Below are 15,182 nucleotides of genomic sequence, written 5' to 3' on the forward strand. Positions count from 1 at the left end.
CATATAAACAATATATATAACGTAACTTCACACACCAAAACATTCAAATATGAGCTGAAAAACTGCGATGCCAATATTTAAAATTACGTGCATCATTTTTCTACTCACAACCGCAATTTGATCCCATAAACCTGCCATTTGTGTAGCCCTACAGTCTTTGCAGTCTCTAACAGCAATTCCCCAGGTCGTTCTGCCAGTTGGGTAGCATGACTGATTCATTTGTGGGCGCTGTACATTTTAGACTAGGAAAATGAAATTAAAATAAACAAAAAACATATAGATATGTCATAAAATGATTTATCTTGTTTGATATATTGGTCAGAATGTTTGAAAAATGTGACCCCAATCATACAGCTTGATTCAGTGTCTATTAATCCTTTTTCTTTCCAGTATTGCTCCCAAGCAGCCTTGTGCTGGGTCCTAATGCCTGCCCCATGAGAATTTTTTTAGGGGCTGCTGTGTTACTCCAATGAAAAAAATATTAGCTCTATCTTGAAACAAAGCATCAATTAATCATATGTGTTAACTCTTTCAGCAGGCCCACGAAACAGCCCTCGACCTGTGAAAGTCCCCCGCTGTCACAGCGATCCTCCAAACCCGTACCTTTTCATCCCTTCAACCCAAGCCGAGGGTTTCAGGTCAGCCATGATCAGTGTTTTCACTCATAGCACATCTAGTGGCATTGCATCGCTTGTGAAAATGCACCTCTTTTGCATGCGTCATGCTCTTTTTGGTTTAAACTGGACGAGGGTTATATTAAACAAGTTGTGCTTCTCTATATCAATGCTTTAACCACATTCTTTGCTGCAACGTAGAGCTTCATATGAGTGTGTGTTGTGTTGTTCGTATGTTGACGTTTGTAAAACTCTGCCTTATTTGATGATACACACTTTGACCCTTGCACACATCATCCAAAAAGCTGAGGCCGTCAGTGTGTTTCTCCACCACAGCTCTCGGAGTCTGCCCTGTGACCTGCGTACCCAGTTGTGTGTCCCAGGTCCCCGTCCCACAGGGGAACAAGGCCACGCCAACAAACCCTCCAATGACATCAGGTAGACAGGACCACCTGTCCTCAACCCCAAGTGGAGCTCTGCATAATGCTCAAAATCTTCCTGTTTTTTATTTTTGCATCCCATGATAAAACAGCATCTCTTGTGGATTTTGGGGTGTAAAAAAGCAAATAAGAGGGTAGATAGAAAATCAAATCAAATGTTTTTTGTTCACCCAAATCCACAAGAAAAGCATGAGCAAGTCTGAGCAATGCTGTTTTTACAGAGGATGTTGGTTCTTAAAGAGGTCGTATCATGAGAAGTTCAATGTACTTATAAATGTACTTTAATTAGGGCTGTCAGTCAATTTTAAATCTTTTAATTAATTATAATTCAATTAAATTACATTTTTTAAATTACATTTAGATATTTAATTGTAATTTTAAAATCTATATTAGGGGGGCTCAAATGTTTTCTTATGAAGGGCCAAAAGGTGGTGGTGGGACAAGTTAAATAAACCAAATTATTACATTAAAGTTGCCTTGGTAATAGCCTAATTTATTAATTTTTAAAAATAAATTGGATAAATACTGTAATTGTATTAATAATTATTTACATTTTACATTTTATAGTTAACTTCTTACAATAAAAACAAACAATCCTTTTTAGATCACAATGCTGTTTGATGCTGAATACATTGAATACACTTGATTTGCTCGTTGAGGATCCTTACTTTTTTTTTCCAAATCTGATTCATGCACAACATTTAATTGAAACATTTCATGTCATTTTTTTTTGTATCTCAACAATTAAACAAACAAGCAAAAGGTTACGTTAAAATTAGAAATGACGAGCTCTGTTGAAGGCATTGGCCCCAGCCTTCCCATTATTCTCCCTTTCTTCTCAGATGGGATGTTGGGCCAAATCAAAGGTTATTATTGACCAACTTTGGCACGCGGGCCCTAGTTTGGGCATCTCTGATCTATATAATTACTCGCCGTAATTATATTGCTTGTAAATATTGGCTGTGAACTTGTGTTAAATTTAAAGTGTTGAATATACAAAAGAAAAGTAGCTAGAGAAATAAATAAATAATTTGATTCTACTTAGAATTCTTAACAACTTTTAGACTACAATGCCTTAATTTGTGGCACAGCTCAGAATATTTGCTACATTTAATTACTAAAAATAAATCCATCTATCCGATAAGTGAATTTTAATTTTTTTTTTTTTTTTTTTTTTGCTATTTTACTAGAACATTAGATAAGACTTTTTTTATTTTGATGGTCCCTATTGCCCATTTTGTTGACTAAATGTTACATTGCAACTACATGCCAATTTACTTCTCATTTGAGTATTAGTAGACTGCTTAATATCTGATTATACTGCTCCTTTAACAAGAACAATAATAATAATAATTCCTTACATTCATATAGCACTTTTCTAGACACTCAAAGCGATTTACACATTGGGGGGAATCTCCTCATCCTCCACCAGTGTGTAGCACCTGTATGACCTGGTGATCCACCTGGATGACGTGACGGCATCTTAAACCCCTACTCTTTTTCAAAGGACATCCTGGGATTTTTCACAACTACAGAGAGTCAGGACCTCCGTTTAACGTCTCACTGAGCAGTATAGAGTCCCCTTCACTATACTGGGGTGTTAGGACCCACACAGACGGCAGGTTAAGCGCCCCCTGCTGCCTCACTAACACCACTTCTAGCTTTTCAATGTGATCTCCCATCTAGGTACTGACCGGGCGCAGCCCTGCTTAGCTTCAGTGGGCGACCATGTGAGAGTTGCAGAGAACTAGCTGCCTGCATTTAACTGACCATAAGAAATTTTGAAAGTACATGTCAACTTACACTAACCCTAACCCCAACCCAATAGTCTATTTATAATCTAATGAGAATTAGTTGGCATGTAGATGCAATGTAGCTTAAATTCAACAAAATGCATTAATGGGACCATCAAAATAAAGTGATACAGAACATTAAAATGCAAGTAAATGACTACTGGAACTTTAATAGTAAAAAGCTTAATAAGAAGTCTGTGCAAGAGTCTGAACATTATTTATAACATAAATAGCCATTTGCTGAAGCTGCAGATTAAAGGCAAAAATAAATTGTAGAGTATTCAGCTTCTTGCATAGACCGATTATTTCACTTTGTAAGGCCTAAAATGTTGCTTTTACCAATAAAACTGAAATCAAAATAAATAATAATTGTGCAGACGTAATAATAAAAAAATTATAACTTTCAAAAATGAAAATACTAACATTTACATTTAATTAACAACAGAAAGCTAGTGTCCAAAATAAAGTTAAGTGCAAAATTGTTTTCTGAAATCAAGAGTTGGATTACTGCAAGATTAGGCAGCACAAGTATTTTGGATGTTTTTAGATATGGCAAACCTGCAGCTCATGCATAAATGCAGCAAAATGTTTGTGCTCTACGTTTGACTTGACTTAGTAATGGGGCATAAAAGCCATGGCAGTAAATAAGCTATTTACTTCAGTTGAGGGTCAGAGAGAACGTAGATTCTTTTTTTTTAAAGATTAAAGGTTTTTGAGGAAAATAAAACACTAATAAATTGCTCATGAAATATGATATGACCCCTTTAATTTAAGTGAATACATCAAAAAGCAGTGCTCCTCCTCAATCACCTTGCCAGTCAGATTTGATGTATAAATTAAAAATATTGTTTGGCTTCCACATTGCTAAGCCTTTAGAATACCATTTGCTTGAATGACAACTGTGTTTAGTGAACCATGATCTTTGCAGCTCTGACAGTGTCCAGTGCTTCCATATTAATCGCCTGTGTTGAGGCACGCATTTTCACACATCATTGGCTTAAACACACTGGGATATCTAGGCATAGAGTTAAAACAAAAATACATATTTATTTAAGTGCATAAAGAACTCAGTGCTATTTAAGAATCAGCTCATCTCCATCTCTGTGATTCTTCAGTAGTTAATGAAATGTTAAAACTTCTAAAAATCTATTTTATCACTCCACAAATTACAAATGTTATTGCAAACGTAATTTAGAGCATACAATAATTCAACCTGTTGATTTGATATAAAATCAAGGGGAAATTTTGACATATTATCTGATAATTCAGACTTTTTTTTCTGGGAACTGATAGCCTGTAACATGCAGCTGTAATAAATGGTCTTAATTCTGAAGAGAAAACATTTTTTTGTTAATCTAAATCAATTGCATTGAAGATGAACATTTTATCAATAACTTTTGGAGTTTCTAAAACCGATGAAAAATTTAAAGTTGCTATTTTCTAAGCTGATATGACTAGAACGTTTCTGCATACCAGATCTCTAATTCTTTTCCTTTGGAATTTTTTAAGGGAGATGCTAATGGTCTAATCTGATTTAATTATCTATGCTAAGCTATGCTAAAAGTGCTCCTGCCAGACCCAGAGATCAGCTTAATGGATTCAAAACTGTTTAAATCTAAGTGAACTCAAAAAAAAATTGGAGTGTTCCTTTAAGATTATCACAATAAATAAAACAGTTCAACTCAAGCCGCGTTAACACTTGTAAGAGCAGTTGATGAATGTTATAACATCAGTGACAGAGGTTGTTGTTGGTTTGAAAGAGCCTAATGCTGCTTATCATGATGCTAACAGTGCTGCGCTTTAATAAATCTGGCTTTCTCATCTGCTTTTGTGTTGCTCATCATATATCCTGCATGTTTCATTTGGTTGCATTTCACATCAATCATCCTCTTTCTTTTCTGAGTGAAGGCAGTGGACTGTATGTAATGTTTGACGTGATGTTTTCTCTCTGTAGAGTCTCGACTGGACATGAAAATGACCGTCTGTCGTCTGTGGCCGCGGAGCTGCAGTTTAAATCCCTCAGTCGACACTCCAGCCCGACAGAGGACAGGGAAGGTATTGAAGCATTACTTGTCTTTTTAGTGTTTTTGGGTAAACAGATTCTGACCGTGTTTTTTTTCCTGGTGTTTGCAGAGCCATCGTATCCCAAAGGAGACCCCAGCAGTTCGGCCCGTCGCAGCTGGGAGCTTCGCAACTTCATTAGCCAGTCTAAAGGTGAAGCATACGGAAATATTTCATGATGATGATTTGATGGTTAGATGTAATGCAAGATGATATAAGGAATGCATATATATTATCTCTGTTTTTAGGTCTTCTGACTACAAAATATTCTATATGTTTGCTCTACAATGGCTGTTTTGGCTACAAAGACTTTCAGTAAAAATGGTTTAAATGAAAACGATTGTAAATGGACAACAGAATAATAATAAACCCTACACCGTTTTACTTTTTATTTTAAAAGATTGGGTTCAGTAAGATTTTAATTTCTTTTTTAAAACAAAATAGTACGTTATTCAGCGAGAATTAAATGCATTCCATTGGTCAAACGTGACATTAAAAACAAAAATATTCAGATTAAATGGATTTGCCATTTTATTAGAAATGTAATTTTTTCTAAACTAAATATAATGTGTCTTTAAAAGTTGAAGTAATAATATTGTAATTTAGATACTGAAATTTTCAACAAAGAAATTGTTTTACTTTTATATTAATGAAAAAAATGTGTGTATGTTTATAAGTACTAGTGGTGTAACGGATCACAAATTTCTCGGTTCGGATCATGCTACGGTTTTTGAGTCACGGATGATGAATCGGACCATTTTTCGGTCATTTGCTTTTCATTTATACAAAATGTTACTGCAAAAACCATTGGTTTTAACAAATATAACTTGCACCTGTAATTTTAATAAAAATCAAGAAAGAACCAGCTGAAAAAAGGAAAATACTCAATAGGAAAAGTGATCTTTGCTGCTGTTGCTGATAATGCTAAATATAGAAATCTAACATCTTGTACAACATATTATATTTATTTTCGATTAATGATTCAACAATTCACACATAAAACTTCATGTTTGATTATAGATGGATCATTTTTGAAAACCTATTTAGTGACATGGTTGATGGTTGTTTGTCGCCACCCACTGGTTACACAATGTAATTACTACAACATTCACCAGCGTCAAGTTCCATTAAATGGAGATTTTAATCTTTACCACAAACATCAGTGTTTCTATCTGAACTATAAATTGTTCTCCCAGTAATTTTGTGTTATTTCATTGTTTGTAATGAAAAGAAAAATTGTGAAAACTGAATCTCTCTTGGTCAAATGCAGATTTGAATGCTGGGCTTCGAAGGATTTATAAACATTTGCAAATCATTATCATTTATCATTCATGTTTGAATTGAGATCACGATCTTTTAATGTTTAATTGTGTAGCTTTACACTGAATGCATTAATGCAGGCTAAACAAACAGTGACAGAAAACACCTTTAATAACCTAAGAAAGCGTTTAGGTAGGTCCCACCAGAACTTTTTTCATCATCGTTTTATTTTTCAAGGAAGCCAAAATGCTTTCATACACGTGATTTGAATGACACGGGACATGGGAGATGATCTCTCTGCAATTATGAATGTTGGATTTACCAACAAGTTCAAAAAAAGTTATTAATCCACGAGCATGTGCGTTTCGAACTGTGGGTTGTGATCCATACAGATCACGAATCAACTGTGATACGTTACATCCCTAGTATGTATGTATGTATGTACGTATGTATATAAAGAAGATTTAACTTACAAATATATAATAAATATGCATATCTAGGGTGTATTTCAGTATTTTTTTTATATTTTATAAATGCGTGGAATTTACATATAGTAAAATAGTAGCCATAAATATTAGTTATTTTGTATATAAAATATATTGCACATAATATTCACATATTACTAAGTAATTCTGCCAAAAAAATTATCTAGGTTTCCATGAAAAATAACAAATAACCATTTTAATTTGCAATTCTGCTTTACATTATTAGTGTTTTGACTATTTTTGATGAACGGTATTGCAGCCTTGACAAGCAGAGGACACTTCAAATTGTTCCATATCTTCAACGTTAAACTTTTAATTGTTTTATTAATTTAAACATTTTACTTACGCAAGCGTGAGACTGCAGTGACTAAGCAAAAGTTTGAATTGGTTTTGATTCACGTGAATGCGCTGTTAACTGATTTCCATTTATTTGGATGTAAATGTGAACTAAATGTACATATTCACTATAATGGATCTTGTGCTCTTATTTGTCCTGCAGACACAGCGCGTCAGAGCCCCCTGGAGGCAGTGCGGCGCTCAATACGAAACTTCGATGAGAAACACTATGCGCTCATGAGACAGAGAAACATCATCGGACAGGTTTGCTACACGCCAAAGTCCTACGACAACGTCATGCATGTGGGCCTGCGCAAAGTCACCTTTAAATGGCAGAGAGGAAACAAGATCGGTGAGTGAACAGTGAACAAGTGTCCATATGACTATACACAGCTTAGACTAGATTCCTGAACACTGTTTCTGGCTGACAGGTGAAGGGCAGTATGGGAAGGTCTACACATGCATCAATGTGGACACTGGTGAACTGATGGCCATGAAGGAGGTATGTGAAGTATCAACTATATAAACCATGTATAATTATTTATTTTTACGGTAACATTATTCATTTGTTATTAGCATTAGCGTAGCTAACATGAACCAGTAATGAGGATCCGGCATTTATTAACCCTCTGTTAATGTTAGTAAATGAAAATGTTTAAATGTTGAAATTAATGTTAGACAATCAATGCTATTGTCTAGAAGTATTGCTTAATATTAGTTCTTGTTAATTAATTTGAACTGTAAATTGCTGCCGTTTTAGCTTTTTACACTTGTAGTTTATTAACAAATATTTTAAGGAATATATTAATCTAATTATTGTTTTAGCATTAAATGTAATATTTGATTTTTATTATTAGTATTAAGTACTCTACGGTTGAAAACCAAATTATTAGCCTTTGAATTTGTAATTATTTTCAAATATTTTCCGTGATTTTTAACAGCAAGGAAAATATTTCCTATTATATGTAAAGTTTTCTTTTTGTTTGTTTGTTTGTTTGTTTTGTTTAGATAGAATTTTTTTTTTTTAAAAAACACAATGGTCAGTATTAATAACCCACTTATGAAATGATTATTTCTTTCTGATTGTGTTATCATAAATCATCATATCATATATATCTAAAATCTCTCCGTTAAACAGCACTTGTGAAAAATGGGAAATAATAATAAACATTTCTTTATTACTAAACTGTGTATATGTTATTTTATATGTGACTAAATTTTATTTAAAAATAATAATTATATGAAAAATAATTATATAAACCATTATTATATGAATTAATAATAATAATTAATATATTGTTAATAAAAACAATATATTTTATATTATAATCATATTGTATGTGAAACTTGTATTTTGTAAAATACTATAAATATTATCTTTTATAAATATTATTTATATTATTATTTATTATTATTATTTAGAATTTTTATATACTGCAAATGTACATGTAAATTTAATATAGTAACTATATAATTATTATATTATGTGTTTTAAAATGTTTATTTTTTTAAATGTATATAAAATAGATAAAATTAATGTACTTAATTAAATGTTTCCATAACTAATTTAAATGCATAAACCCACTGTTCATACGTATGTATGTGTATGTGTATATATATTATATATATATATCTTATAGGAGCACTTTATTAACTGTAGCTATACATTTTCTTTCAGATTCGCTTTCAGCCCAATGACCACAAAACCATCAAGGAAACGGCCGATGAGCTGAAGATCTTCGAAGGAATCAAACATCCCAATCTCGTCCGCTACTTTGGTGTTGAGTTGCACAGGGTAAATGGATTAATAACGTCAATACTCTATTCCTGCATTATTCTTCTTACCTTATGACTTATGGTTTGTTCCTGGTGTCTGCTGTTCACGCAGGAGGAGATGTATATCTTCATGGAGTACTGTGATGAAGGCACACTGGAGGAAGTGTCCCGTCTGGGCCTGCAGGAGCACGTCATTCGCCTCTACAGCAAACAGATCACCACGGCTATCAATGTCCTGCATGAACACGGCATCGTCCACCGAGATATTAAAGGTGCTTCACTCGCACCACATATTCCTTTACATTACCAGATGACAGATGCTGTTCTGAAGTACACACATACAAAATATTAATATATCAAGCCAGTGGGATGTCGTCTTCATCTAATTCCCATAGTGTTTGTTTGACTTATGGGTGCAACTTCTGTTTAACGTGAGTCAAAAAGGGTTTTTAAAGGGTAACAAAATGACAAAAACATGTTTTGAGATGCTGACAGTCATGTATATGTCCCACATTGCTAAAAACACTATTAGCACATATGTATTTAGCTGTTTTGAGCAAATTCATTCCTCCGGTTTATAATTTTGTAGCTGCATCACAGCAATGAGATCACTGTGTAAATTCCAGCTTGGAGATTGGCTGTCAAATGTATGGAGACACACCAAGCAGCAGCAGGGGAGAGGTGCACCAGTCACTGAATCCAGAATATAGAGGTTCTCAACTGTCCGCCACATTTTGTCTTTATTTTATGCACTGTGTTTGTCATAAAGTTATCTGTGGCTCAAGTGATGGCATTCTCTATTTAGTTTTTCGCTTTTATGGTGGCTCTGAACTGTCAAAATACCTCTCAAAGCGATTTTTCGATTGTTTTTTTTTGTGTTTATACAAGTCGAATTCATTTTGTAGCGTACAAAAAATTACAGACGAAATTTTCGGATTCAGTGTGCAATAAGTTGATTTAGTTACTAAGTTTACAGTAATATCACTACAATATTATGGACTGAATTACGAAACTCCATGGCCCTTTAAAAAAGCTAGGCACAATATTTAGTTTGAGCAATTTTATCTGCCATAACTCTGACAATTTTTGAACGCTCATCCGCTGTTTCCTTGATGGTTTTGAATTAAAAAGCAAATTTAGTTACAAATTTAGTTATGAAAGGGCTTATGAAATGCATATACATGCAAAAAAAATGTCATTGTAGCAGTATTTGGAATTAAGAATAAAAATGTAAAAAATAGCTTAAATTTAAGCTGTCGATTTACCGTCAATGTAGGTATTAATTAAAATAGATAAAAAATTAAATGAAATAATGTGAAGTACCATATAATTAAATATTTAAGAATATATTTGCTAAAATAAATATTAATAGGTATAATCATTCTCATGATCATGTAAAATTAACAAATTACTTCCAACAGATCATGAATATCCCCAAAAACCTAAGATGAGTCTTTCCACAGCAAAATTAGGGATATATATTGAAGATTACTGTACTGTAGAGGAATATCTGGAGAGAAATAATCTGGAGGAACAAAACTGTGAACTCTAAAGAGCTCTGGCCACAAATGTGCTTATGATACTAATTTAATTTAAAAGGATGTTAAGATAAAAATTCACTGTTTTCACTGTTTCTATGGAATATTTGTGTTTTAGATATATTTGTTTTAAATAATTAGCTTTAGTTGTATTGAATGAAAGTTCCCCTAAAGTGAATGTGCAGCTCATACTTTGAAAGACAGTAGTCATGTGTGGAAAAAGGTGGATCATTTTAATTATTGATTTTCTCCCCAGGAGCGAATATCTTCCTCACATCTTCGGGTCTGATAAAGCTGGGGGATTTCGGCTGCTCGGTGAAGCTGAAAAACAATGCTCAGACGATGCCTGGAGAGGTGAACAGCACTCTGGGAACAGCAGGTCAGTGGCTCAGCGCTGTGGTTTTCAGATGTAAACAGTAGAGGGCACACGATACTCTAAAAATCTGTCCTGAAGAATTGCCTCACACACACACACACTATCTGTAATGTCCATCTCATAAAGACCTGTTCTGTGAGCTCTTAAACTGTGAAGCAGGGTGCGGGTCTACACATTCATTTGTTGATTGTGTTCGTTTTAATGTGGTGTAAAAACAGTTTAAGCTGTTTTCAAATGTATCTTATCACTACTACAGTCACAAAATGGCATCTCATATTTGAATGATATTACAATATCTCGTGATAAAAGGTCACTTGGCAAACTGAACCACTTCCTGGAATTCTTGAGCATAGTATGAAAGTTTTAAAAGGTCTCATATATTCAGTGTATGTGGTCTTAAAAATAAAGCTAAATGGAATTTAAAAACAATTTAGTCAAAGTGGAAAAAACTGAGAAAAGCTGCAATTTTAAAAATATAAATGGCAAATTAGCATTTAATGAACATATAGCTTTCTTGATAGATCAACAGTTTACGTTATTGTAATCAGGGGTGCCCAAATTCAGTCCTGGAGGGCCGGTGTCCTACAGATTTTATCTCCAACTTGCCTCAACACACCGGCATGGATGTTTCTAGAAAGCCTAGTAAGAGCTTGATTAGCTAGCCCAGGTGTGTCTGAAACTAAACTTTGCAGGACACCAGCCCTCCAGGACTGAGTTTGGGCACCCTTGATGCAGTCTACTACAATTTACAGTTTTTAAAATGTTGGTAAAAATGTACTTGTCAGTTTAATTAAAATATTACATGCATATAAATTATAGCATTATGCACAATTTAAATGTTTAGAAAGTACCTTTTTCACTAGCTTTGATCTTAATCTAATTGTTTAGTTTCCATTCCATATTATGGATATTGTTGGCTCTCTATTAAAATGCTTTGTTCCTGGTAAGATATATATGGGACATTCTACCAGAAATGTAGATTTTCACTTATAAAAAATGTGACAGGGCCTGACTGAAGCTTGTCATCCTAAAAAATCATACAAAACAAGCATAAATTCATATAATTCAATGATAGAACACATCCTTGATCACTGTCAGTTTATCCTCCATGAAATTATGTCACTTTGGAGTCAAAGCCTTAAATGTGTATTGCACATATTTTATGTTAAATATAATGCAAATGTGACAGCACTGACAGAAACATGGGGACAATTGTAAAGTTATTTGTATTATATATTTGTAGTATTTATTTGTAGAATTTCTTTATAATTTCATGCTTTTAATCAACTGATGTGAATGATAATGTGAATGATAACTTAAACTTTGCTATTTCTGAAGTTTTTTACATAACAAAACTATTAAAGCAAGGACAATGTAATGAGGACAAGGACAGTGACAGAGTTTGTGCATTTTGTAAAGTGTTTTAATAATAAAAACATAAAAACCAAATGAATGACTTGTTCCTTTACAGAACAACTCACAGAAATCAACCATCAGTCCATTTTAGATATTTTTGGGATGAAATTTATGTTTTTATTTCAGGGACAGATAATGAACTTTACTAGTAGAATGTCCTATATACACTAACTATGTACTATACTTTACTATATATACTAACTAATTAAATCAATAATAGTAAAATAACTGTTAATAATAGTACAATAACTGTTTTTAAACAATGTGTTCAATGTTTTGAAATAAAAAATGTAATCTAATGTTAATTATTATTAAATTCTATAAACGTATAGAAATAACACCACTGTGGCATCTTCTGTCTGTGCTTTCCAGCATACATGGCTCCTGAGGTGATCACCAGAGCGAAGGGTGAAGGTCACGGTCGAGCTGCTGATATCTGGAGTCTCGGTTGTGTTCTCATAGAAATGGTCACTGGAAAGGTAAAGTCTGCTTGGTTATGCATACTTTTAGGCTTTGTTCTCTATTCATTCACATGCCAGCGTTTCCTCAAACTGCTCCACTGTTGTCAAAACACTCTGCATTCTGTCCTGAGAGGAATTATTTGTTGGGCTTGTCTCCACACGTCTCCACAACTGGTGCTTTTGAAAAGAGCTTCCTGAAACGCAGTAAAAATGTCCACTAATTATGATGACAAACCATTCAGTTTCATTATTCACTCAATATTAAAGCTTACATAGAATGAAAATCTGGATGTACCTAGGCATACAGTAGCTGAATATTAAGATTTCAGTACATGCAAATGACATACCGTGAGCTTCACACATCGTTTCCTCATTCTGATGTAAATCCTGAGTGTAAAATCCCAGTGAAAAAAAGAACAAAACTCTTGATGATCTACAGTACATGAGATCATTAATGTGCTCCCTCTGGTGCATATTTGATTGGCTTTTTTGATTGGAAGATATGCAGGAGCTTCAGAGCAGAGCTCATTATTATTCATGACCCTCCCAAATATGGTCAAAACCATCTATCTCATATTAGGGCCAATTAATGGAGTTTAAAATGGTCCTTTTCACTTAGCAAAGCCACATACCTTCTATGTAGAGATCACTGAACAATTTAACATATTTTATCAACACATTCTATGACGTCATTGATTAATAGTTACGTCATACTTCACTGGTTAATTTGTATATTAAAGTCCATAAGAAACCAATTAAAACTAACCATTGCTAGTTTTGTGGTGAACTGTTCATCGGTGCATGTCATTAAGACAAAAATAAAGAGTTTTCCCTTTTAATCTTTAATTGAAATCTGAAAATGCACTCCTTTTTGTTTTCAGTTAATTTATCAGATTACGTTATTTTGAGGTAATCGGCGTGGCTAACATACCTAACCACGCTGGTTTAACTGTCAGTTTTGACAACAAACAGAAATCATGAGGAGGAGATGTCTGTTAGGTTGTAATAACTCTCCTAAAACCTCTTTCTCAATCTTTCTGAATGAAATGCCAACTTTACTACATCCATTCAGCTCGCAGTAGAAAAAACAAGCCACGCCCACTGTTTGCTCATTTAAATTTCCGTTTCTCTAGGAACTACGTCACAATACAAAAAATACAACCGTCACAAATACTTCATTGGGACTTTAAGACTTACTTAAATGTTGTTTAAATATGCAATTGAGACTTTATTTAACTAAATATGCACTCATTTGCATAGATTTCTAGCACAGAAATCTGAACATTAGATTAAATCTGGTTTAAAATGTTCTCTTTTTTTTACATTATTAGAATAAGGGGAATCTCTTTTATCACTATGATTTAGAAATGCATCCTTTAATAGAATAAAATGATAGATGTCAGATAAATATGCATGAACAAATCCTACTGTAAAAACCTTCAGAATATAGATATGAATAGTAAGATTGTAAGTGTTGCTGTAGATTAAAAATATAAATGTCAAATTACCATACAACTTTCATGACAGACATTAATGTAGTCTACTACAATTTAGTTTTTTAATTGTTAGTAAAATGTTTACTTGTCAGGTTAATTAACCAAATTTTAACCTTTTTTTTTCACTAGCTTGTATCCTAATCTAGTTCTTTAGCTCCCATTGTACATTATGAATATTGTTGGGTCTCTATAAAAAACACTAACTATAACTATGTACTATACTATAACTATATTTGCTAACTAATTATATTAATAATAGTAAAATATCTGTTAATAATAGTACAATAACAATGTGTTAAATGTTTATGTATTATTATGTGGAGTGTTTCCTAATCTAGTAATGAAACAGCCCGGCTTTCTGTATTGTGACTACTGGCGGACACATTGCTTTTCACCTTTTGATATAAAAATGTAATCTAATGTTAATCATTATTAAATACTATAAACGTGTAGAAATAACACCACTGTGGCATGTAGATTTATGACCAATTTTAAACAAATTTTAGGAAAACGGCCTTTAAAAGTTGTCAGATGACATGTCTTCATCATAGAATTGTGCTGTGGTCTTAAAAATATATATTATTTTGTTTTATGTGCCTTTCCAGAGGCTTTGTGACTATTTAGTCAGCAATATTGGATGGTAGATTGTTCTCTTTTTTTTCTTTACCTCCATCTATCTATTTATTTACTTGTCTATTTTGAAGGATTATTAGAATTTCTTCATTAACATTTTGCTCTTAAAAATTCATTGATTCATTCCTTTTCTTTTGGGCTTAGTTCCTTTATTAATCTGGGGTCGCAACAGCGTATGAACCGCCAACTTATCCAGCATATGTTTTACACAGCGGATATCCTTCCAGCTGCAACCCATCACTGGGAAGCTCTTAAAAATCGTTGTATTTATTTATTTATTTGGTAAATGATTAATGAACCTATTTGCTATTATTGTTTATGATTTCCTCTTATAGTACATTTTGACTATAACCCATGGCACATTCTTTGTCAAACTTGCCTCTGATTATATCTCTAGTAGCACATCGTACATTTATCCTGATAACTTTAGATAAACATGTCAAAAAAAGAAAAGTATGTATTGTAATTGAGATCTACAGACACAAATTGAGAGGATG

The 15,182-nt window shown here is 33.2% G+C and overlaps 1 protein-coding gene across 3 annotated transcripts in view; it reads left to right on the plus strand.

Annotated features, from left to right (window-relative positions):
• The window catches only part of map3k4 (mitogen-activated protein kinase kinase kinase 4), a 59,790-nt gene that overhangs the window by 40,527 nt on the left and 4,081 nt on the right, over positions 1 to 15,182 (plus strand). The window contains exons 16-25 of one of the 3 annotated variants that reach the window (XM_056470945.1): positions 536 to 638; positions 951 to 1,052; positions 4,802 to 4,902; positions 4,981 to 5,061; positions 7,153 to 7,341; positions 7,421 to 7,491; positions 8,668 to 8,784; positions 8,878 to 9,037; positions 10,560 to 10,682; positions 12,468 to 12,574. In XM_056470945.1, the coding sequence (XP_056326920.1) occupies positions 536 to 638; positions 951 to 1,052; positions 4,802 to 4,902; positions 4,981 to 5,061; positions 7,153 to 7,341; positions 7,421 to 7,491; positions 8,668 to 8,784; positions 8,878 to 9,037; positions 10,560 to 10,682; positions 12,468 to 12,574 (1,154 nt within the window). The remainder of the gene's footprint in view (positions 1 to 535; positions 639 to 950; positions 1,053 to 4,801; positions 4,903 to 4,980; positions 5,062 to 7,152; positions 7,342 to 7,420; positions 7,492 to 8,667; positions 8,785 to 8,877; positions 9,038 to 10,559; positions 10,683 to 12,467; positions 12,575 to 15,182) is intronic. The other 2 variants (XM_056470946.1, XM_056470947.1) reach the window with 2 other exon arrangements.

This window comes from Danio aesculapii, chromosome 13 (assembly GCF_903798145.1).
Source record: "Danio aesculapii chromosome 13, fDanAes4.1, whole genome shotgun sequence".
Taxonomy (NCBI): Eukaryota; Metazoa; Chordata; class Actinopteri; order Cypriniformes; family Danionidae; genus Danio; species Danio aesculapii.